This window comes from Chrysemys picta, chromosome 1 (assembly GCF_011386835.1).
Source record: "Chrysemys picta bellii isolate R12L10 chromosome 1, ASM1138683v2, whole genome shotgun sequence".
NCBI lineage: Eukaryota > Metazoa > Chordata > Testudines > Emydidae > Chrysemys > Chrysemys picta.
Window position 1 is genome coordinate 304612616 of NC_088791.1, and position 24044 is coordinate 304636659.

Sequence of the window (24044 nt, forward strand, 5' to 3'; positions counted from 1 at the left end):
ATATCCCTTACGGGCTAAATGATTTACTTGTTTATTTTAGATAACGTTCCATAGTTTTAACATACTAGAACTTTTGGAACTGTTCCAATTTTCTCTCAACAAAAACAATTTTAATTGGAAATTGCTCAAAATTGTAATGATTTCTGTGATTGTGACTGAAACGAGACAAACAAGTAATTTTACATAGGCCACTAAATAGATGTCGGTAACTTTTGCTTGCTATCTATCTTGTCTGGATTTGAACAGATGATCTGGAAATGAAAGACCCTGTATCACATTAATACTACTACAAGCTGTCCAATTCCCATAATCCAACTTATTTTTCATAGCCCAGGGCAGGAAGTCAATGCATCCACTATGGGTATGTCTACACAGCGAATAAAAACCTGTGGCTGGCCCATCCCAGCTGACTTTTCCTCTGCAAATATTCTTGGAGCCTCATCTACTCCCATCTTTATTTCCTTTCTCTCATTCATGTCCAGATATTACTCACTATTTAGAGACTGGTCAAAAATATTGCCTGAACTACTTTGTCTGTCTAGTTCTAACTGTTAGTTCTGAAAGCTTACAAATGCCACATTACGGTGCAGATGAAATGTATGCACGTCATGGGACAACTCCCATGACTAGAGTACCAGCATTGAGGGGTATAGCTTGTTCTGAAAGGATAGGTATGGAGAACAAAGAGAGAAGTGTTGCACTGTACATCAAGAATGTAGACACTTGCTCTGAGGTCCAAGAGAATGTGAGGGACAGACATATTGAGAATCTCTGGGTGAGGATGACAAAGGAAAAGAACAGTAGCGATGTTATGGTGGGGGTCTATTACAGACCATCAGATCAGGAAGAGGAAGTGTTACAAGCAGGTAATAAGATTAGCTAACATACATGAGCTAGTATTAATGGGGGGATTTTAACTGCCATGATATCTGTTGGAAGATTAGCACAGCAAAACATAATATGTCATGCAAATTCTTAGCATGTATGTAGGAGACAACTTGAAGAAACAACTAAGAGGTCATCCATTTTGGATCAGGTTTTGACCAACAGGGATGAATTAGTTGCGAATGTGAAGGTGGTTGAGAACTTGGGAGGAAGTGATCATGATAGAATTCAAGATCCTTTGGAAAGGAGGACATGAGAACAGCAAAACAAGGATGCTGGACTCAGAAAGGTAGATTTTAACCGACTTGGAGAAATAGTAGGCAAGGTCCCATGGAAAGACCAATTAGGAAGAAAAGGAGTTGACAAGAGCTGGCAGTTCTTAAAAGATGTAATATTAAAGCTGAACATCAAGCTAGTCTGATGCAGAGGAAAGATAGGTCAGTGGTTTGAGCATTGCCCTGCTAAACCCAGGGTTGAGAGTTCAATCCTTGAGGGGGCCATTTGGGGATTTAGTTGGGGATTGGCCCTGCTTTGAGCAGGGGGTTGGACTAGATGACCTCCTGAGGTCCCTTGCAACCCTGATATTCTATGATGAAATAATGCAGATCGTGATAAGTAAAGAACACATCAAAGATCTTCTGACCAATTTGAATAAATTCAAATCAGCTGGACAATTTAGGTCACAAAGCTGGAGGATGTTTGCCAGTACTTTGGAGGATAGAGCTAGAATTCAGAGGTATCTTGATACATTTGAGAACTGGGCTATAGACAACACAATGCAATTCAGCAAAGACAAAAGTAAGGTGCTACACTTAGGAAAGAAAAATGAAATCCACAAATACATAAAGTGGCAAAACTAGCTTGGCAGCAGCACTGCTGAGAAGGATCTTGGAGTTGTGGTGGATCACAACTTCAACATGAGTCAGCAATGTGATGCTGTTGCAAAAAAAAAAGGCAACCTAAAATTGCATTAGGTTAACAGAGGCATATCATGCAAGTCATGGCAGGTGATAGTATCTCTCTACTCAGCGCTAGTTAGGCCTCAGCTGGAGTACTGTGTACAATTTTGGTCACCAATGTATAGAAAGGATGTAGAGAAACTAGAAAGGATCTAGAGACGAGAGACCAAGATGATTAAAAGGATGGAATGCAAGCCATATGAGCAAAGGCTGAAGGAAGTGGGTATGTTTAGTTCGGAAAAGAAGAGAGTGAGGGGGGATATGATGGTAATCTTCAAAGACTTGAAAGACTGCCATAAAAAAAATGGAGAAAAGTTGTTCTCTTTTGCCATATAGGGCAGAACAAGAGGCATTGGGTTCAACCTACAGTATAGCAGATTTAGATTAAATCTCAGGAAAAATTTACTAACTGTAAGAACAGTAGGACAATGGAACATACTGCCTAGGGAAGTTGTGCAATCTCCTTCACTGAAAGTTTACAAAAGGAGGCTGGATAGCTATCTGTCTTGGATGATTTAGACACAACAAATCCTGCACCTTGGCAATGGGTTAAACTAGATGGCCCTTGTAGTCCCTTCTAACTCGAGGATTCGTGGGACACAGAATCTTTCCAAAGGTTCACTAAGGCCAAATTCTGCACACAGCTCTTATTGAAGTCAATGGGAATTGTACACATGCAGCAGAGGTATGAATGTATTCCTAAAACTTTAAACACACGTAATCCAAGTGGTTTGAAATTTATTTTAATCTGTTCTTCAGTTTCTAGTTTAGCTTTTAGCTTAAAAAGGTTGTAAAGACAATACTAATGATCAGTTAATACATATTCCACATTGGAAGTATAAACTTATCATGAAGTAACATACCAATATATTTTTCATTATGAAAAAAATAATTTACTTAGAGTAGAACAAATTATTAGTAAATTTGCATATTTAAACTCCTAAATGAAATGACAACATTAGAAAATGGAAAAGAAAAAATCTACTAAGGATACAGAAGAGTTAGGGATTATCACTTAACTACAATTGGTTTGATTGCAATGCCATTGATTAACAATTTATTATTAGAAACTGGCTACAATAGACTGGGCTATCTCAGTCATTAGTTCTCACAAACATGTGACTTGCCTCTTGAAGTGAATGGTCTGGGAAGGAAAGGAGCTAAAATTGAAACAGAAAATGGTAAAATATTTAATATGTAAATACTAAGAAAATAAAAACAAAAGTTTTGATAATTGAACACACCACAAAATCCTGTTAAAATACTCCTGCAATTGAAAATCTTGAGACTAAACACAAATTTTCTTTGAATCCATCACACACACAAAAATGAAGTAATTCTGTCTGAGCAATGAAATCCACTACATCACTGCTATTAATTAAAACCCAAACAAATATTCTGAAGAAGATTCACTCTAAGTTATCCTCATTGTGACATATGGAATACTAGGTTTATCTAATGACTAAGAAGCTCCAGAATGCAATTATTTAAAAAATACGACATGTCATGTATAAATTATAGAAGTATGTTCTACAACAGGGATTGGCAACCTTTGGCACATGGCCCATCAGGGAAATCTGCTGGCGGGCGGGACGGTTTGTTTACCTGCAGCGTCCGCAGGTTCGGCCAATCGCAGCTCCCACTGGCCGTGGTTCGCCATTCTGGGCCAATGGGGGCTGCGGGAAGCAGCGGCCAGCACATCCCTTGGCCCGCACCGCTTCCCGCAGCCCCCATAGGCCTGGAATGGCGAACCACGGCCAGTGGGAGCTGCGATTGGCCGAACCTGCGGACGCTGCAGGTAAACAAACCGTCCCGACCCGCCAGCGGATTTCCCTAATGGGCCGCATGCCAAAAGGTGCCGACCCCTGTTCTACAATGATTTATGCAGTATGGTTGATGAAAAGCTATGAAGGAAAGTCTCTGGAATGAAAGATACTTAAGATCCACCCATGTGAGTGTTTGCAAGTTTGGGCCCATAGTCTGTTTCAACTTTCCTTAGCATTTTTCAGTTTTGTTTTAACTTTGAAAATCAAGGTATTACAATATTTATATTTTCTGAGTGAAAAGTTTTCTAATAACTAATGTCTCTCTATATTTAGAGTTGCACTGTTTTAATAAAATGTGTTTTTTTAAACTGATTGAGTTAAATGTGTCCAAAAGCCTGTGTGGGCACTCTTAATTCTATTTTTACTTGATTTATATTGATTTAGTTTAACTTAATTCTTTAGCGAGTCAAGCTAAATCAATATAACCCAGGTTTAAATTGAATTCAGAGTGTCCACATAGGGTTATGGACCCATTTAAGTAACTCATTTTTTTTAAACTGACCAAGTTAAAGCAGTCCATCTTTGAATACAGACAGGCCTAAGTGTGGGTCTTCTCTGAAAAATAGAAGTAAATGGCATTGTGGAGTCCTATATTTACTGTGTTTCATCAAATGTGTTCAGTTTACAAATAAACATGTTATTTTCAGTGGTAAACCCTGAAAACTGAACCTGAGATCTGAAAGTCAAGCTGGGTTCATTTCTCACTCCTCCACCAGTTCTAAAGGATCAACAGTCCCAATATGGTCCTTAATGAGACTTTGTGCAAATCCATGGCCTTCAATGCCTGCGTCACAGAGTTAAACTCTTCAGGGAAGGGTCTGTCAGTATTTGTACAGTGCCAAGCACAATGGAGTCCTAGGGTTGCCATCAGTCCCTTATTGAAAGGGACATCCCTTATTTTTTCATCTCTATACAAGATTGGGAGTGGTTGAGTTCTGCAAAAAGCAGCAAGAAATACCCCAGGAGAATTTAGGAGAGTACTACTTATTATTAGGGTTACCATACTTAACAAATAAAAAAAGAGGACCCTCCATGAGGTCCTGGCCCCGCCCATTTCCCACCCCAGCCCCACCCCAACCCCGCCCTAACACCGCCCCCCCCCCCTCCCACTCCCAGCCACACGGAAAGGGCTGCCCGAGCGCTACCGGCTTCACAGTTTGCCGGGCAGCCCCCAGACCCTGCGCCCCTGGCTGGCGCTTCCCCAGTGCAGCTGGAGCCCGGGAGGGGAAGCGCCCAGCCGGGGGCGCAGGGTCTGGAGGCTGCCCGGCAAACCGTGAAGCCGGTAGCGCTTGGGCTTCGGGCAGCCCCCTTGCCTCCGGACCCTGCGCCCCCAGCCGGGCACTTCCCCTCCCGGGCTCCGGCGGCTGGGGTCCGGAGGCAAGGGGGCTGCCTGAAGCCCATAGCGCTCGGGCAGCTCGGCTCTTAAACAGAGCCGAAGAGTCAGGGGAGGAGCAGAGCAGCCACAGGAGGGGAAGTGCCCGGCCGGCATTTTCCCGGACATGTTCGGCTTTTTGGCAATTCCCCCCGGATGGGGGTTTGATTGCCGAAAAGCCGGACATGTCCGGGAAAAACCGGACGTATGGTAACCCTACTTATTATATTATTATTATTATTATTACTACTACTACTACTACTGATGATGATGATGATGATATCGAGAGGAAGAGTAAGCCACGGGTGCTAAGATATCAGCCCCTTAGTTTTAAAATACAATGTTGGCAATCCTATTCCTCATCATGATAGGTCTCAAATATTACTATAAAATAAATAAAATTCATAATAAAGGTTTGTTCCTGTACTTGGAACTTTGTACAACTCTGTGCATAGTTAAGAGCTGAGTGAAATTCAGAATTCCTATCCACTGGGAAATTCCTATATTTCAGTATTTGTTTTCATCCCAAATTGGGAGAGAAAAAAATTCAACAAATTCCAATTCGGAAAGTCAAAACATTTCATTTTGACATTTTTGATCAAAACAAAACATTTTGACATTCCCTGTCAGAATGTTTTGGGTTGTTGAACTGATTTTAAATGCTTCATTTTGAGTCAGTTAAGTATTAAACTACACTTTCCCACAGTGGGACAGGGTTAGGGAGAGGGTGAGGGCTCTGGCTGGGGGTGCGGACTCTGGGGTGGGGCCGGGGAGGAGGGGGCTCTGGGCTGTGTGTGGGGGAGGGGCGAGGGTTTGGAGTGCGGGAGGGAGCTCTGAGCTGTGGCAAGGGGTTGTGGTGCAGGAGGGGAAGGGGGTGCAGGCTCCAGAAGGGAGTTTGGGTGCAGGAGGGGGTTCCAAGAAGGGGTAGGGGGTTGGGGTGCAGGAGGGGGTTCAGGTCTGGGTTGGAGAATGGGAGGGGGTTTGGGCTCCAGGTGGCACTTACCTCAGGCAGCTCCCAGGAAGCTGCAACAAGTCTCTCTGACTCCTAGGTGAAGGATGACCAGGGGGCTCTGCGCACTGCCACCACCTGCAGACGCTGCCTCCGCAGGTCCCATTGGCCATGGTTCCTGGCCAATGGAAGCTGCAGAGCTGGTGCTCGTGGTGTGGGCAGCACACAGCGCTACCGTGGCTGCCATTGAGCTGGAGGGACATGCTGGCCGCTTCCTGGGAGCCATGCGGAACCGGGAAGGGAGCCTGACAGCCCTGCTGCAGTCAACTGGACTTTAATAGCCCGGTCAGCACTGCTGACTGGAGATGCCAGGGTCCCTTTTCGACTGGGTGTTCTGGTTGAAAACTGGACATCTGGCAACCCTAGGACCCTCCCCCTTGTGGGGTCTCAGATCCCAGACTCTAGCCCGAGCCCAAACATCTACACTGGAATTTTATGGCCCCACAGCCCTGCCAGCCCAAGTTACCTCACCTGGGCCAGCCATAGGTGGTTTCTTGCACTGTAGATATACCCTAAGTCACTAAAGCAAGTAGATGTGTCTCTTGGTATATTTCAGTGACAGGTGTAGAAAAGGCATAGACAAGGTGTAGAATTTTTACAGAAGAGAACTACACTTCTGTTTTTTCCAATAATAGAAAGCATGGCTGGTCTTGCTTCTGTGGGGTATGCTCTTGGCAGGGCTGTGGGTTCTAATTTTTCTCATGCAGAAAAATAGTTAACAGTTGTCTTTTTTTTATTTAGGTTGCTAGGACTTCTGTTTTGGAATCACCCTGTGAGCATGACAATCTTTGGAAAACAGTTTTCTTATCTAGTGTAAAATCATGCAGTAAATAATTCTAGGGATTGGTGGAGCTGACACAGCATCAGGAGGATGTTTTCTGACAATTAACTCCTGCATTTATTTTCTCTCCACTGCCCTCCCCCATCCCCTCCTAACCTTGACTTAGTTTCAAGGATTTGGGTTAGTTTGAGGGTAAAAATGAAATGATGGGAGGTTTTTTTTGTTGGTGTGTGCACATGTGTATACTGCTGCCGCATTTCTTGCCACTACTTTCATATGGTCAGAAAGCCTCCCCTATATTATATGGTACATCAGCATTTGTCCTACTAGAAGTGACAATTGCAGAAAGGAGACTAACCAGGAGGTAGTAATACTTCTGAAGTCCCTTGACGGTGCAGCTGAGACACTATCTGATATTCTACAAGAGGCCAAAGATGATGGGATCCACTTTTTATAAGATGGCACTGACTTGTGTTTATGACATTCAGATTTACTTATGGAAGTGTCTTGTAAGCATTCAGGCAAATCGTTGACATTCCTAAGGCAGATTTCCTGGCAGTGTTTAAGATGTTAATTTTTATCAATATCCATAATCCAGATTTGAATTATATAGGGCAGGGTGGTTCTCAAACTTCATTGTACTATGACCCCATTCTGACAACAAAAATTACTACATGACTCCAGAAGGGAAGACGGAAGCCTCAGCGTGCCTGAACCCTGCCTCCCTGGGAATGGGAGGGGCAAAGCCAAAGCCCCAGGGCTTCAGCCCCAGGCAGGGAGCCTGTAACCTGAATCATTTCACCCAGGGCTGAAGCCCTCAGGCTTTGGCCCGGGCAGTGTGGCACGGGCTTTGGCCCCAGCAAGTATAAGCCAGCCCTGTCGACTCCATTAAAATGGGGTCGTGACTCACTTTGGGGTCCCAACCCACAGTTTGAGAATTGCTGATATAGGGAAAGAGCTAAACTCCTAGGGAGAACGGTCATACTCATCTACATCTCTGAGACCAGAGACATGAAACCTGCCTCTGAAGTGTCAGTTTCTTGAAGGATAGGACCATGAGGCATGCCTTGCATCTCAGTGTTTTGACTAGCAGAACAGTGTCAAGCATGTACAAGAGCCTACAGTTTGCAGAGGGATTATAGGGACTTTCAAGATGCATAACAGCTTTATCAGATTACCATGCAGGTTCAATCAACATTTCAATATAGCTGCATAGTGTAGCCTTTAAAACATAGCAATTGCATATAAGTATTTATCTGGGGTATACGTCAAAGGTGGAGCTTGACAGAGATGCCTCCGACTCTCTCTGCTATTAAATGAAACCTACCAAATCTAGATTAAGCTATCACATTAGTTGTCTAAAATTACTATTTTACCAAGGTGAGACAGCAAGGTGTTCAGTGATGGGTACAAAAATGGACATTTCTAAACAGATGAATATTGAGTTGACATACTGACTGTTGATGATTATATTGTTTATTAGTTGGTCCCAACATGAGTGTTTTTTTATAATTTAATTTCAAACTGCTAGACTAACTTCATTCATTATTTTTTGTCATTCATGCATGATCTAATTTCTGACTTCCAATTTCCACTGCCTGTGACATCAGAAAGAAGTACCGGAGTAAGGAGAACTTAATCTTAAACCCAGTGATGTTTCAAGCTTCTCCTTCAATATATCACAAAATCCCCATTTCCCCAGTCATAGTGCAAATTAACAAATATATCTTCCATAGTAAAATTAATTGTTTAATACCCATACCTCATTCCAGGCACATTTCTCATATTTTCATTCCACATGAGACAACACACTGGAGAATGTATTAACTCCAAAATTGTCATTATTTCATACATCTTCCACAACGAGTAACATGGTGCTTCAACGCAGAACATGTAAGAACTCACCGGATCACAATTCCAGGAGTAAATCTAAGACCTGACTACACACCACCACTCCAATGGAATGTGTTGATACGAAGAGTTCTACTCACTCCCAACTTGCATTCTGACCAACAATGTTCATTCTTTAGTTGCAGCTTCACCCCTTTTCATTCTTTGCTTGCAGCCAGGAAGCCTCTCCCCTTTCCCATCCTATTACTGTGACAGAGAGTATATGCCGCTCTACAGTCCCTCTGGTTTCACTGAGAAATGGCTGCAGAGGAGAGTGCCAGAGCAGAGAGCCCTCATTAACTTCCCTTGATCTAGTGATAGACGTGGCTGTGAAAACTGGAGAAATGGAAATACACTCAACAATCTCCTGACTTAAAAAAACAAGTTCTGAGAGTATTTTCCCTCCTCATTTCAACTGTTGTGGTCTTCCACTCTCATCTTTTAGCAGTTCAACAACCCCCACTGGGCTGGCAGAAGACCATTGTAGAAGGACTTATAACTTAATCAGTTACTTCAGCTCACAGTAATAGAACATTTATTGGACCCAGAATATCAGTAACCTGGTCTCAATGTAACTGTGGGCACTATTAGAAGTCCATTACATAACTGTCAACACAGGGGACTGGTTACAGAGGTTAAAAGTTAAGATTTTTACATCATCTATTTATTGATACCATGTTAGTGATAAAAAAAAAATTACCTGCAAGGTTGTCAATCTCTTTCTCTTGGAGCAGACTGACAGCATCATCATCCCCTTCCAGCATGAGCTCGGTTTCTGCATTCTGATTTACCACAGCCTGACTTCGGAAAGTTTTCTTTGACTTTACTACATCTTCTTCGGTGCCTAAATACAAGTTAAAAATATTGTGAACTTAGTTGAGTATTTATTTTTTGTAAAAAACACCAACATATTAACTATAGTACTACCATAAGTCCTGTACATTAAAAAGAAAAGAATATTGTTTTTTAAAAGTACTTATTTAAAAAGGTAGAACATTTGAAGGAGATAAATTGTATGAAACTTTTAGCAAGGATTATGGAATGTGCATCCTCAGTCTGTCTTTTGAATAAACTGTGACTTTGAAACAGGTTTTGCTTTTTAAATACTCTTTCCTTCTTTTCAATAATTCATATTTTGTTTGTCTTCTATATTTCTCCTTCAGCTTCCCCAAGTGGGGGTGCATGTAGCAGGAGTTCTTTCACTTCTGGAGTCCTGCCTCCCAGTAACCTCCCAAATACAGGCCTGACCAGTTCCTCTCTGAGTGAAGAGATGCTGTTAGGTATTTGGAGCTTCAAGGGTTTCTTCTGATTTGTCTGTAATTATTTCACTAAGTCATAAGAAAAGGAGGGACAGGATGGAGGAGTGAGAGACAAAGAGGATAAATTCAGCATGGCCATTTCAGGTGTTCAGGAGAGAGACAAAAAAAGAAGGGTGAAAGGGGATGATTTTCTTAAATTAAAAAACAAAACGAAAAAGCCCTGCAAAAATCTTGGTACCAAGAAGATACGTGCCAATTACACGTGTGTTTTATCCCTTCTCCCCTGTCTACATCCATTTTTGTCTACTTAAATTGGCAGCTTTTCAGAGCATCTTACACTTTAGAGAGAGACACAGTAATTTTATATAGTGCTCAAAAGTGTGCCAACTTGGTTTAAATGATAAAATTATAAAGGTGATTAACTCTTCTCAAAACAAGTATAGAGATATTAATAAAATTTACTTGAAAGAACTGGAGATGGCTAGTCCAGACAAAGCATGCTGTACTCTGGTACCCTTTACATAACATTGTGAGGTCAGCAAAACAATTCTTTCACAATTTGAGACAAATCATAAGTCTTTTTTCCCCCAGAGATAACAGACTCATAACAGTTCTCAATGCCAGTATGCTTTCTGTTACTATCCCCACTTTTTCACAGGAAAATTAATAAAAGGGTTATATATCATATACATCCTCACTTATCTTTATACATCTCCACCTTGGACTCCTAGATATTAATCTTAGTAATGAACCTACTGTTATTGATGGATACACGGGAGTTACTAGCTTCTTTTTGAGTGTTTAGCTCTGAAAATGGAACCTCCTCTTTGGGGTTTTCTATTTAAGGATTACGGCACCCAAAACAGAGTGATTAATATTAATGTACTGTATATCAATCTAGAATTTATCATTTCCTAATTTGGTTGTCAGAACTAAGAATCAAGTCTAATCTTCCCTAGGTGTAGTATAATTTAGACATTTGTTTCCTATTTGGCTGGATCTTTACACCCATGGCAGAATTCTTATTGACTTTAGTGGGATCAAGATTTCACCCTATAATTACTGGTATTATTTTAAAGTAGATGTAAGGTGATGGGATGAGAACCTTGAAGACTGAAGTCCACTGTTCACCCACAGAACAGATACAGCTCAGGCACCAAAAGCATATTGCCTCACCCTAGATTAGAGAGCAGTATCTCTAGTTTCCATGTTCTTTCAATTGCTGCCATTTCAGTTGAGATTGTACAAAAGGGTTTCAATTAGCATCAACTGCAGTGATAGTTTTTATGATGTCGCCTGAGCAACTGGAGCAAGACCATCAACTCATTTTGCATAGGCCACTTAACATCTACCAGATGGCAACAACTTGCTGTTACTGCTGACCTGGTTTAAATTTGAACCAATGATCAAAAGGTGAAAGTCTTCAAATATCTAGCCAAGTACTACAATTTTAAAAATAGAAGTCCACAAAAAATAACTTGAGACAGACTTTGGAACGGGGGAGTAATGTAATACAGCAGCCTATCTAGTTTAGGTCACAAGTGCACTGAGTGTTAACAGCTAAATTAGAACTTTGTGTATATTTGACCCTATCATAAAACACATAATTTAGCATCACTTGCCACAAGTAGTCTCTGCTTTGAAACATCTTAGTATTGGAGTAGTGACAGTGCTGTAGACCATGCCTGAGATGAACTGACAGCATGGCAGGAGGAAGTGTGCACAGATTGTCCCCCCGCACTCTTCCTGGCTCTAGTCTATGTTATAAAGACTTCTCACTTTCATCATAACCGAAATTCTCCAAATGTAACAGTTGGGTATAATTGCAGATTAATTCCAGTTCACCAAAATTATTTATTTATGTGTGAAATTATCGTCTCATAAACCAACAAAAGTGTACTGCTGGTACCATGAGAACTTGAAGGCAAACCTGAGAAGCGGAGGCTGAAATCTAGCCTATTTTAACTTGCCTGTCACACTGCCGGCAGTTATCCTGTTACAGAAATACTACAATACATCAACATAAGAAATGTAATGTAGTAGAAGGCACTAAGTTAGTTTGGCAAATTTGGATCTCAGCAATTTAGATAAATCTTTCTAAAATCAATTTTATTTTACAATATTAAACATACATTTATCTACAAGAAATATAGCAAACTGTGCTGCTTTGGTTTGATAGAAGCTGCTTTGGGTTGTCTGTTTAAATTTATCACTTTGTTGAGTGCACCTTAGTTTTGCTGTACTGTACCAAACATTTATCTAAATGAAAGTGTATGAGACCCAAAGTTGCCCTTCAATCACGATATCCTTTATGAATTAGAGTTCCATTTATCAAAATTACAGCAAGAAGAGGTAAGGTCTCGGAGGGCTGTCTCATTACAAGGCTTGTAAACACTGTCCTTACAAAGAAATGGTTTAACACCTAACAAATCAAAAACTGATTGGGAATAGAATTTATTTGAGATCATCTATCTTCAGAAGACTTGCCGTCTTGAGAGCACTTCTTGGCCTTTCTACCCATTCATCAAGAAATTAACAAGCGAATACCACAGACCACCAGATCTCCTTGGATCCTGAAATGTGAAATATGTTTAAAACAGATCTGTCACAGATGTTCTATTTTTATATTCCTGGGATGACTTCAAAAGTCCTTAAAAATAAGAGAACCTCTCAAAATAGAGTAAGAAGGAAAACAGCTTGTCTTTAAAAACAGGCAACAAACTGAATAAAAAATTACTTGGCATGAAACTATGTTTCATACTGTTTGCAACGATATAAAAAGAGTGAGGAATAAATGAATACCTTATATATTATATCTCAGCATTTTAGTAAGAATTCTAAATATTTTTATCATAACATTTTCAAGTCCCAACAAAACTCCTGTGTAAATAATCTAATTATAGTATTCCCTCATTATAAGACAGTTCTCAGGAGACAAGAAATGTGTGTTCTAAAGATACTCTGAATAATTAGGTAGCTAGAATGCAGAGGCTTTATATTAAAGTTACTTTTTAATGAGGTACCATTGGAAAATAGATAGTAAAAAAAATAATAAAACAAACTGTTTTAAAGTATGGCAAAATTTTTAAAATGTGGATGCCCAGAATTGAAGCCAACCAAAGCTATGGGTGCTCAAAACCTTGGGTAACCAGAGGGCTAATTAAGGGGCTAAATATCAGTTTACATTGCGATTTTCAATGACGCCAAAGGAAATGAGGTACTCAACTCTCACTGAAGTTTAGTGAGAGTTGGATGATGTACTTTTTTAGGCCAGGTCTACATTTTATTGCACGACAAACCAGACTGTGAATGTGCAGCGCACCAGCACAGACACTGTTATAGAGCAGTGAAAGTTTTGGAGTACAACAAAGGATATCATTGCATAGCAAGTTGTTGTGCTGTAGTTTCATATGCTGGCTTGCTGCGCAATAACTCACTATGTAGACAAGCCCTTAAGCTCCTTTGAAAATTCCAGCCACAGGATTCTGGATTCAGCAGAGCATTTAAACTTATGTTTAACTTGAAGCACTTGAGTAATCCCATCCCTATTCAGAAAAACACTTAGACATATCTTTAAGAATATGCTTAAATTCATTGGCTTTATGTGCCCAAATATTCTGTTGAATAAAGATGGAAATACTAAAGTACTTCAAGTTAAGCATGCGCTTAAGTGCTTTACTGAATTGAAGCCTGGGTACCGAGCTCTAGGCACCCAAGCTTTAAAATTTTGGCCTAAATTCTTATATTTAAATCCTTACATAAGGTTACTGCAATTTCATGTTTGCATAAAGTGGAAGTCTTAAGAATCATTCCCCTCAAAGAAAAACGAAAATTCATTTACAAAATTAGTTTTTCAGACAGCTATTTAATCAAAAATCCATTTCTGTCATCCCAATTACTATCTTGGGCATTGTTCATAAGTGCATAAAATTCACATTCTTAAAACAACAAAAGGTGGCTTCCTATAGTAGTTACACTATACGTAAAAACAAGCAGAAAGCTCATTTAAAAAAAAAATCAAGAATATGTACTAACTCCCACGAAAATATACATACTTTAATATTTCTGAAAAGCTGCAAAACTACAAACTTCATCTGTGTAAGGTTGAGAAAGCTTTATTTAAAAAAAAATGGGGATCAACAACTTGGGAATCCCTCAAAATAAACATCTAAAAATTTCTAGGAAGACATGAATGTCTCAAAATAGATACAGCCTCTATAAACATTAATTGTAAACAACGAAATGTAAAAATTCATATCTTTCTTCCTTTAGTAAATAATCTATTTTGTTTGGTTGCAGAGATTTTTATTGTTGTAACATCTGTATTTTCCTTCTCCATTTTCAATAAAACTAGTAAATTCCAAGTTGGATTCTTCTGGTCACAGCAGATATTACATATGAAGTTAACTTGCTGAGTTCCAACCCTACAAACAATGTCTTTCTGGAACCGGGTTGCCAATCCTCCAGGATTGCCCTGGAGTCTCCAGGAATTAAAGATTAATCTTTAATTAAGGATTATGTCATGTGATGAAACCTCCCAGAATACATCCAACCAAAATTGGCAACCCTATTCTTGATTAAGATTTAAACATGTACCGTGAACATAATTTATGGTTCATTACAAGGAGTACTATAATGTTCAGGACAAATGTAAAAGAAAAAATTCTGAACGAGATATATATATATATATATAGATATAGATATATATATATATATATCACCCACTGCTTAATATCTATTAAAACATAGTATTTTTAAACATACCTCATTTTATTTTAAATATAAAGGGAAAATATTAATTTTAAAAGAAGTTTGCTTGGTAGGTACGGTACTAGCAAAAGGAAACTACTGCTTCTTACAAAGTTGATTCCACAGTTTACTTCAGTGAATTACAGATAAGACAATTTATGCAGAGAACTCGCTTTCATCTTTGAAGAGGGTTGGCAGAATGGAAAGTTAACCCCATTTTAATGTTACCTAAATGTACTGACAGGAAATTCTAATGTTTCCAAACATCTGGAAGTCAGCTTCATGGGATGGTGCTCTTCTTTTATTTAAGAATGTTTTTTCATATATTGTCTTTTACAGCTTTATGTGGCTTCTAAAGAGCATTTTGACAGAAGTAGTCTGTCCACTTTACAGCAAAATGCTGCATTTAATTAAAAATTCTCTTTTATAGAAGGTAAAGAAAAGTTTTTGTGAACTTCAGCTCCCCTGGGAAACTTTCTTAAAAAAAGGGTGGTTTTCCTCCTCAAAGTGCACTGACATGTACTGCTTTGTAAAACACTACTTTTTGTTGTTGCATTTTTAGTCTCTAAGATGGTTTTTAATTTCCAATTAAACAAGGGAACTAAGGAATTAGTTCCTCTCAAGAGATTATGTCATATGTGATGACATGAACCATGAAACGATATCATGAGTAAAATATAACAAATCTCGTACATTTGAAAGACTTGGGTAGGTAAAATGTAAGATTATTTCAAAAGCAGACAATTAAAATGTTATCTACCATTTTTATGTTAAGCCATGCTCTGCAAGATACATGAGCATACTACAGGAAAAGCTTCAGAGTGTCATTGCATAACTGATTTTTTTTCCTGATTTATATATTACATAGTTAAGAATCCTGCCCCCCAGTAACCATATTCAAGAGATTAGCTAGGCATTGGGGATAATTGTGGGGTCCAGGCTGTGGAGCATAGTTATTTAATAGCCCATTTGCTCCCCCTCGCCAAGACCAGTAGGACTGGCGAATCTCCATGCTCCCTATTAAACCCTGCTGTGCATTTATATGCCTGGAGCCCCTGGGGAGCTGGATTGACTGCATGTAAAGGGTGTGATGTGCACTCCTGTACATGTTCACAAAAGCTGCCCTCCTATTTTTCCTCAGCAGATCATCACTTGTGCTACAATAGGGTCCTCCATACCCGCAGAGAGGGTTAGGATTTGCCCATTAGAGTTGTTATATTATAATATGTTTCTGAAACTTCGTAGCACTGACGGACATAGAATTATTTCCTGGGAAGACCATAATGGTGACTATTCTCAAGGGAAGCCTGTATCTTAATAGGCTGAAGTTAAGTATTGCCACAGGAACTTAAATTATATTACATTTTAATGATTAAAAATCTCTGAAGAAATGAGGGAGAAAAACTATCTGGACATGAAAAATTATTATATACTTATAATGAATACTGCACTCTTAACAAAAAGATAAATTTAAAAAATATCAAATTGTTAAAAAACAAAACAACAACTACTGGTTTTAGGATACCACTACATACAAAACCAGAAGGCTTCTCTAAAAAAAGTTTGTCCTGCTTTTTTATAGCTAATAGCTTATGTTTTACTCTTGCCCTCTAACAGTAACATACTATACTCTTTGTCACTGTGTAGTTTGTAAATTAATACTTTATTCTTATATACCACTTTTTTTTTGTCTAACTCAAAACCTTTTACATTAGTAAGTACATATCACCATTGTAATTGTTACTCTTGGAAAACAGAGCCGCAGAGGTTAAACAACTTGCCCAAGGTCAAAATCAGTGACTTGGGCACTCACATGTAGCAGATTATCATTTATTGTAAAAATTATCATAAGGAAAGTCATAACATTTGTATGCAATGTTGTTATAGCTGTGATGTTCCCAAGATATTAGAGAGAGAAGGTGGTTGAGGTAATATCTTTTATTGGATCAACTTCTGTTGGTGAGAAGACAAGCTTTCCAGCTCCACAAATATAAGAGAGCAGAGCTGAGCCCCTTATTCTACTTCCTGGATTTCTTTCAAGATCATCCAATATTTGGATTGGGTATAGAATGCAATTTGTCACTGGAACTTCCTCACATGGTATGGCTGAAGAATAAGCCCATATTGTACGTAACTCATGTCAGTTACAAACTAATATGTCTTACATAACATAAGAACGGCCATACTGAGTCAGACCAAAGGTCCATCTAGCCCAGTATCCTGTCTTCAGAGAGTGGCCAATGCCAGGTGCTCCAGAAGGGAGGAACAGAGCAGGTAATCATCAAGTGATCCATTCCCTGTTGCTCATTCCCAGCTTTCTAGCAAACAGAGGCTAGGGACACCATCCTTGCCCATCCTGGCTAATAGCCATCGATGGACCTCCATGAATTTATCTAGTTCTTTTTTGAACCCTGTTATAGTCTTGGGCTTCACATCCTCTGGCAATGAGTTCCACAGGTTGACAGTGCGTTGTGTGAAGAAATACTTCTTTTTGTTTGTTTTACACCTCTGCTGCCTATTCATTTCATTTGGTGACCCCTAGCTTTTGTGTTATGAGGAGGAGTAAATAACACTTCCTTATTTACTCTCTCCACACCAGTCATGATTTTATAGATCTCTATCATATCCCACCTTACTCGTCTCTTTTCCAAGCTGAAAAGTCCCAGTCTTATTAATCTCTCCTTATATTGAAACTGTTCCATACCCCTAATCAGTTTTGGCTTTGTCTTAAAATCAAACCACTTTGTGTACACTGTAGTCTAGTAAATTACAGATAGCATTAAACTTTTCTGGTATTTTAGGGATCACTTAGAATTCTATGTCTTAAATTATTAAATATTACACATAAGAAAATGAATTTCAAGCAATAGAAACAATATCCCTAATTGTGCTTGCAACCATTTTACAAAAACTACAGTAATAACTAAGAGGAAAATAACTACATAACACCAACAGTTATTGCTCAGTGGAAAGGACATCAAGGACACTTGCAAGTAAGAGAATTGGATCAATATTAACACGATTTTCATTTCATGCTTCCCCAACTCCAGTAAGCTGACAATATACTCTGATTATGTGAACTGCCTGCAAGTAACATAGAAAAGGTTATTAGAGCAAGAGGTGGAAATGAAATGCACTTTTTATATTGACAGGTCTGCTAATAGAGTGTACTGATTTTCAAAGCCATGCAATGCATTTTCACAATTTGGCTTTGAAAAAGGAATTTCATTTATTCCTAATTCAAAATATTCATACATAAGCAAAGATTTCTTAAGAAAGACCACCAAAGAGGGTATTCATAAATAGCAAAATATTTCAAATGTAATACAATTAAAAAGTTAAGAGAAAATGTGATTGAATTTAAATGTGGTACTACATAAGTATGAGAGGTAAATATAATAATCCTCTTAAAGTGAGTATTGAAAAATGCCTTCCATGCTTTTGAAAGAGAATTTGATAAAATGGGTTTTTTAAGATTAAAGATAAATGGTAGACGTGAAATCCTTCTACAATTAAGCTTGGATTTTGCCTTGATAGGCTTTAGTTTTGGGTTTGGAATATTTAAAACAAGCACAGCAGCACATGTTCTACAGAAAAAATGTGCATTCTGTATTTTTATCTGTCTTCGGAACATAGGGACACCAGGTCAAAGTCACCAGAGTTGTAAGGGGCCACCACCTTGGAGTTGTGTCCATTTATGCCAGCAGTTAATGTGACTTGCTGCTAACAAAACTTATAAATGAAAAGGAAAAGTTGCTGAACTTGGGAGATATTTATATTCATTTTATAACTTCTACCCCCCACTTTAGAAATATCAAAACTTAGTACAGACAAATAACTTAGTGATAGTGCTGTGCATAAGGTTGCAGGTGTCTGGTTTTTGACCGGAAAGTCCGGGCAAAAAGGGTACCTGGCAGTGTCCAGCACTGCTGACTGGAAAAGTCTGGTTACCTGCAGTAACCAGCCTCCACCACTGGGGGGAAGCAGTAAGCACAGTAGCTACTGCTGGAGCCTGGAAGAGCACACAGGAATGGCTCCGGAGGAGAGAGATAGTGGCAACACCCATGCCTGCCCCATCACCCCTCCATCCCCTGAGCACGGCTCTCCCTGTCCCATCCGGTCCATCACCCCCACCCCTGAAGTGTGGCTCTCCCTCCCATGCAGTGCCCCACTCACCCCCATGAGGGCAGCAAATGACAGTGTGTGTGTGTGGGGGGGGATAAGAGGAATGGGTGGAAGGGCCTCGGGGGAAGAGACGGAATGGGGTTGGAGAGGTTCTGGAGCTCAGTGTCCAATTTTCACAAATTAGAAAGTTGGCCATCCTAGCTATGCAGTGCCCTGTGAGAAACATGTTTTGGTTTCAGTCCTGAAATCTCCCACTTTTCCGGTACTGCCGATCCCCAAAGTTCAAGAATCTTGAGTGCCCCCCAAAATGAGATTGCCCCAAAATAATGATAAAAAAAAGATTAAACTATTTTTCCACTGTCTTCCATGGTTTTTGCATGTCCCCAGTGCATGTGTGACAATTACAGTGTTGACAGCTCTCACAAATGTATAGTATGGCAATTTTCACCTTTACTACAGGAGATGTCTCTATGAGATCCCATCAAGATCAGGGCCCCATTGTGCAGCACAGAGTAAGGGACAGTCCCCAACCCAAAGAATTTATATGCACTGCAAAAAATGGTAGTGACATTATGATGTGAGAGTAGGAACTGGAACTCACCAAACTCATCTCATATAGATACTAGCAAATATCCATGAGATGGGAACAACTTTTAATCTCTACTGTGGGTAGGATTCAAATTGGTGATCTACAAGTGAAAGGTGCTCTAGCTTACCAGCAATGCCTAGTGGCATCCAATAATTGCAAATGTTGCACCTTCAAGAACGAGGTTTGCTTTCTGGAAAGATAAGTTTATCCAAGTGAGTTCTGACCTTTTGGGAACTTACACAAGCAGGGTCTCTGCTCTTTGGGCGTATGCAAAATCTCTCTTAGTCAGCTACACTTATTCTTAAAGGACCAGCATCCATTAATCAAAGGCAAATAATAAAATTAGAATAGTAAAGCAAACAGCTCAACATCCAGATTCACTTTTAAATACAATGTTTTGCAATATAAAATCATTCCAACAATAATTCCAGGGTCCTTGCACTAACTTTTATTCATAGATGCAAATTGTATGTTCACTCTCACATAGGTCATCAAGGTTTGACTCCACAACCTTCATTATCCACAGTACAGATCATTTCCACTTCCTGTACAGCAGTAGCTTCTGGGAGAAAGCCTGTTCTTATCCTCTGCATGGGCCAGCACATACAGGGATGCACACACAGATCCAGTGCTTTTGTGAGATGACAGAAGAATGCTGGACATCAGGATTCTTGGTTTCTATTCCTGGCTCTGAAAGCAGTTTTCTAGCAGTTACAGAGAGCATGGACAAATATAACAGTGTCCCTGTCTGGGACTGAACCCAGGATCTTTGTAAAGGCATGAGCTTCTAGCACTTGAACTAAAGAACCAGGGTTGAAATCTTACTTCATTGCACTCAATAGGTGTTTTGCTATTGACTTCATTGGGACCAGGATTTTAATCCATATCTCTTAGCACGGAAACAGCAGCAGAGCCATAACCCTCTCTATGTGGTCTAGCTGCTAATGGGTCACACAGTGTTAGTGTGAATTATAAAATCACCTAATTTGACATGTTCTTTGAAATGATGTGTGGCAAGCGTACAAGATCTGGTTCAGTTGTATTATAGCCCTGGGTTCTATTCCCAGCTCTGCCTGAAGTGACCATTTGCACAGTCTTGGTTTCACAGTCACCTGTGAAATTGGTGAATGGTAGTTACCTTACAAGGTTTGAATCCTGGGCTCATAACAAAGATTGTTAACCACAAAAATCTGAACAGCACAGAAATATTAGTAGCAGTCAGAATTGGGATTAGGGGTTTGATTTACGGTGCCGTCTCCTAAACTATAGAGCATTGTTTGTGAGAGTCTCTCTCTGGTTTTCTAGTTTTGCTTTCCAGAAATCACAAGAAAGATTAAAACTTTTCATCTTATTGTGAAACAGCCTGAAAAATCTCATTATTCCCATTATATTCACCAGGGCTGGCTCTAGGTTTTTTGCTGCCCCAAGCAAAACAATTTTTGGCTGCCCGCCCCCCGTCACCTTTTTTTTTGGGGGGGGGGGGGGTTACACACGTTTGCACTTTACAATGTTTTGTTTTATTTTATTTGTTTTGTTTTTTGTGTTGGCTCCCCTGGTGTGGGGTCTGGAGCGATTCCACTCTCCCCCCAACCCAAGCAAACTGGAGCCCCCCTTGTTCCCTTTCTGTTTCTCTTCAAGCTTCGCTCTGTACTGGGAGGCAGGGGGTAGAGGTAGGAGTACTCTGGAAGGGTGGGGAGAAGTGATGAGCCTGGGTCAGGGGCTGGGATTCTGGACCGGGATGTGCCTGTGGCGGAGGGCAGGACCCTGGCCCAGGACAGCCTGGGCTGGCAGAGTGGCAGCCAGGGGTGGGTCTCCGGGCGCGCCACAGGGGCAGGGGGCAATGGCAGAAGCCTCCTTTATAGACGACGGGCGGTGGCGGCAGGGCGCAGTGTGTGGCCATGGAGGAGACGGCTGCGGATCTTCTGGGCAGCGAGCCCTACTATTACTACGAGGAGGCGAACAAGAGTGGGCCAGCATGCAGTGCGAGTGGCTGGCGGACTGGGAAGTGTCCTTCTCGCTGTTGCCCATGCTCTACATGCTGGTCTTCATGCTGGGGCTGTCGGGCAACGGGCTGGTGATCTTCAACGTGTGGCAGGGCCCGCGGGCCAAGCGCTGCTCCGCCGATACCTACATCGGCAACCTGGCGCTGGCCGACCTGGCCTTCATGGTGACACTGCCGCTGTGGGCCGCCTACACGACGCTGCACTTCCACTGGCCCTTCGGCTCGGCGCTGTGCAAGCTCAGCAGCTACCTGGTGCTGCTCAACATGTTTGCCTTCGCCTTCTGCCTGGGCTGCCTCAGCTTCGAGCACTACCTGGCCATTGTGCGCTCGCTGCCGCGCTCCCGGACCGTGCGCCTCCGTGCCTCTGCGTTGCTCTCGCTGGCCACGCTGTGGCTGCTGGCTGGCCTGCTGGCCCTGCCTACCCTGCTGCTGTGCGACACGCAGCCCAGCCTGGCCGACAACCAGAATGCTGCCCCCAGAAATGTGCCGCCCCAAGCCAGTGCTTGCTTTGCTGGTGCCTAGAGCCGGTCCTGATATTCACAGGAGTTGGCAGGACCACTTTCCAGGCTGGCTGGAAGTGAGATGCTGTTGAGACAGCATGCTCAGCTATTTGAAGAGAGGGATTGAGTGCTTTCTTGGGTGGCAAAAGGAAAACCAATGAAAAACTCTTCAAGAGTTGAACACAGTTGTCTAGCTAGAAAAGAATGACTATTATAAATGAAATCCAGGGCCCTATATAAATAATAGGTAAGGGAATCCCTAGGTATATAAGGATAGAGAAGACCTGCTGTAGAAAAAGTCAAGTCTTAATATAATGTGCATCATATTACAAATAAATATTATATTATGTGTTTTGAAATATGCATGACATGTTGGCTGATAGATCTCTGTAATAAAGTGTGTGTTTCAGAATGTTTCCTTAGAAATAGGATATTCCTTTTAGTAAGTACAGAACATTGATAACCCCCGGGTGCTTCTGAATACCGTAAGTGTATAACCTCAGCTGAAGAAAAGCACTTTGCGGAAACACATGAGCATCTGATTTGTCCCACAACACTGCTGGCTTTTTGTGAACCAAATGTAATACCATAATACAAGTGGTACATGAAGTAAGGTGCAGATCCTGAAACTCACGCACTTGTGTAGTTATGCAATGCCCAATGGGCATATATGTGAGCATGTGTTCCAAACAGCAAGATGGTATTTCCTATGTACACCTCTACCCCGATATAACGCGACCCGATATAACATGAATTCGGATATAACGCGGTAAAGCAGTCTTCCGGGGGGGCAGGGCTGCGCACTCCGGTGGATCAAAGCAAGTTTGATATAACGTGGTTTCACCTATAACGCGGTAAGATTTTTTGGCTCCTGAGGACAGCGTTATATCAGGACAGAGGTGTATTTCTAGGATTCTGTTCAAATCCTACTAGTTTTAGTATCCCATAAATATAATTTTAACTGGTATTGGTTTTGAAGTAACAGAGTGGAAATATTGGGGGGAGGGGGTGGAGCAACAACCAACCCCCCCCCCCCCCCCCAAAGCCATTTCTTACTTTGTTGAAAATAAAGATATTAGCCCTGATATACAGTTCCTCCATTTCTTCATTCTGTGCAGAGCTGTTCTGTTCACTTTTTGTCAGCTGAGAAATCTCATTATGCAGCAGATATTTCCCAGAGACTGTTGCAGTCCACGTTTTATGTTTTTTTATGCTATTGGAGCAATGTAAATGGGTATTAGGACTTGTAAACTGAGACCACTGGGTAGACATCCATGCTGTGCCTCTTAGAAGCAAAATGCAAAACTCACAGCCAAGAGGAGTGGGGAACTAAGGAATTTTTAAGCCATTATTATATGCCCTCCTGATCATAGGTAGCTGAGAGAGCTGCAGCCCCACCAATGACATACTCCTCTCTCCCCTGCTCATCTTCTCTAAACCAGAGCTTGTGAGGATGTCCTCTGAGGACAGCCTGCTGCAGTCTTCCTCAGTTCCTGTGCCAGGGGAATTCTTTCTCACTCAGATCCGGGGCTTTCAGGGTCCCTTTTTATACTCTGTTCCCTTTAACTGGCATAAAAGGGCTAAAATGTTCTGAAATGCTGTATGCATCAAGAGCATGGTATAGAGAACAGGGAATAGAGCTAGTAACCTTACATTTTTTGTCTATATCAGCAGGCTAGAAATACATTCATGAGACCCCATGAGCTCCATCTGATGCTAACTGTATTTGGTGGGCTTTGTTCTCTGTTATTAAAATCAAAATCTTTGGGGATGCTTTGGGCCCAAATAGTGCTTTCTTAACCTTCCCCCACTCAATCCAGCCAAGGCCGAGCTCGTGTGTCCTGTTAACGCACTCATTCACATAAAGCACTTCTCTACAGGAAAACCTCTCTAGGTGGAGAATTTTCATCCTCCATCTGAAGCAACAGCAAAGGTAAAACCACAAAGAAACAAACAAGCACCAAACAAAACCTGCCTAAAGAGCAATTGAAACATTACTAGAGTGAATGAGACTCCTGCAACAAAGTGGAGGAGGCAATGAAGAAGAAATGGGGGTGGGGAAAGGAATTTTAAAAATATAATTGCTTTATACTTTAAA

At 40.8% G+C, this 24044-nt stretch overlaps 1 protein-coding gene across 12 annotated transcripts in view; it reads right to left on the reverse strand.

The window, feature by feature from the left end:
* NBEA (neurobeachin) overlaps window positions 1-24044 on the reverse strand; it is an 823962-nt gene that overhangs the window by 259135 nt on the left and 540783 nt on the right. For all 12 annotated transcript variants that reach the window (XM_065581345.1, XM_065581343.1, XM_065581347.1 and 9 more), the window contains one exon: window positions 9423-9566. In XM_065581345.1, coding sequence (XP_065437417.1) covers window positions 9423-9566 — 144 coding nt within the window. The remainder of the gene's footprint in view (window positions 1-9422; window positions 9567-24044) is intronic.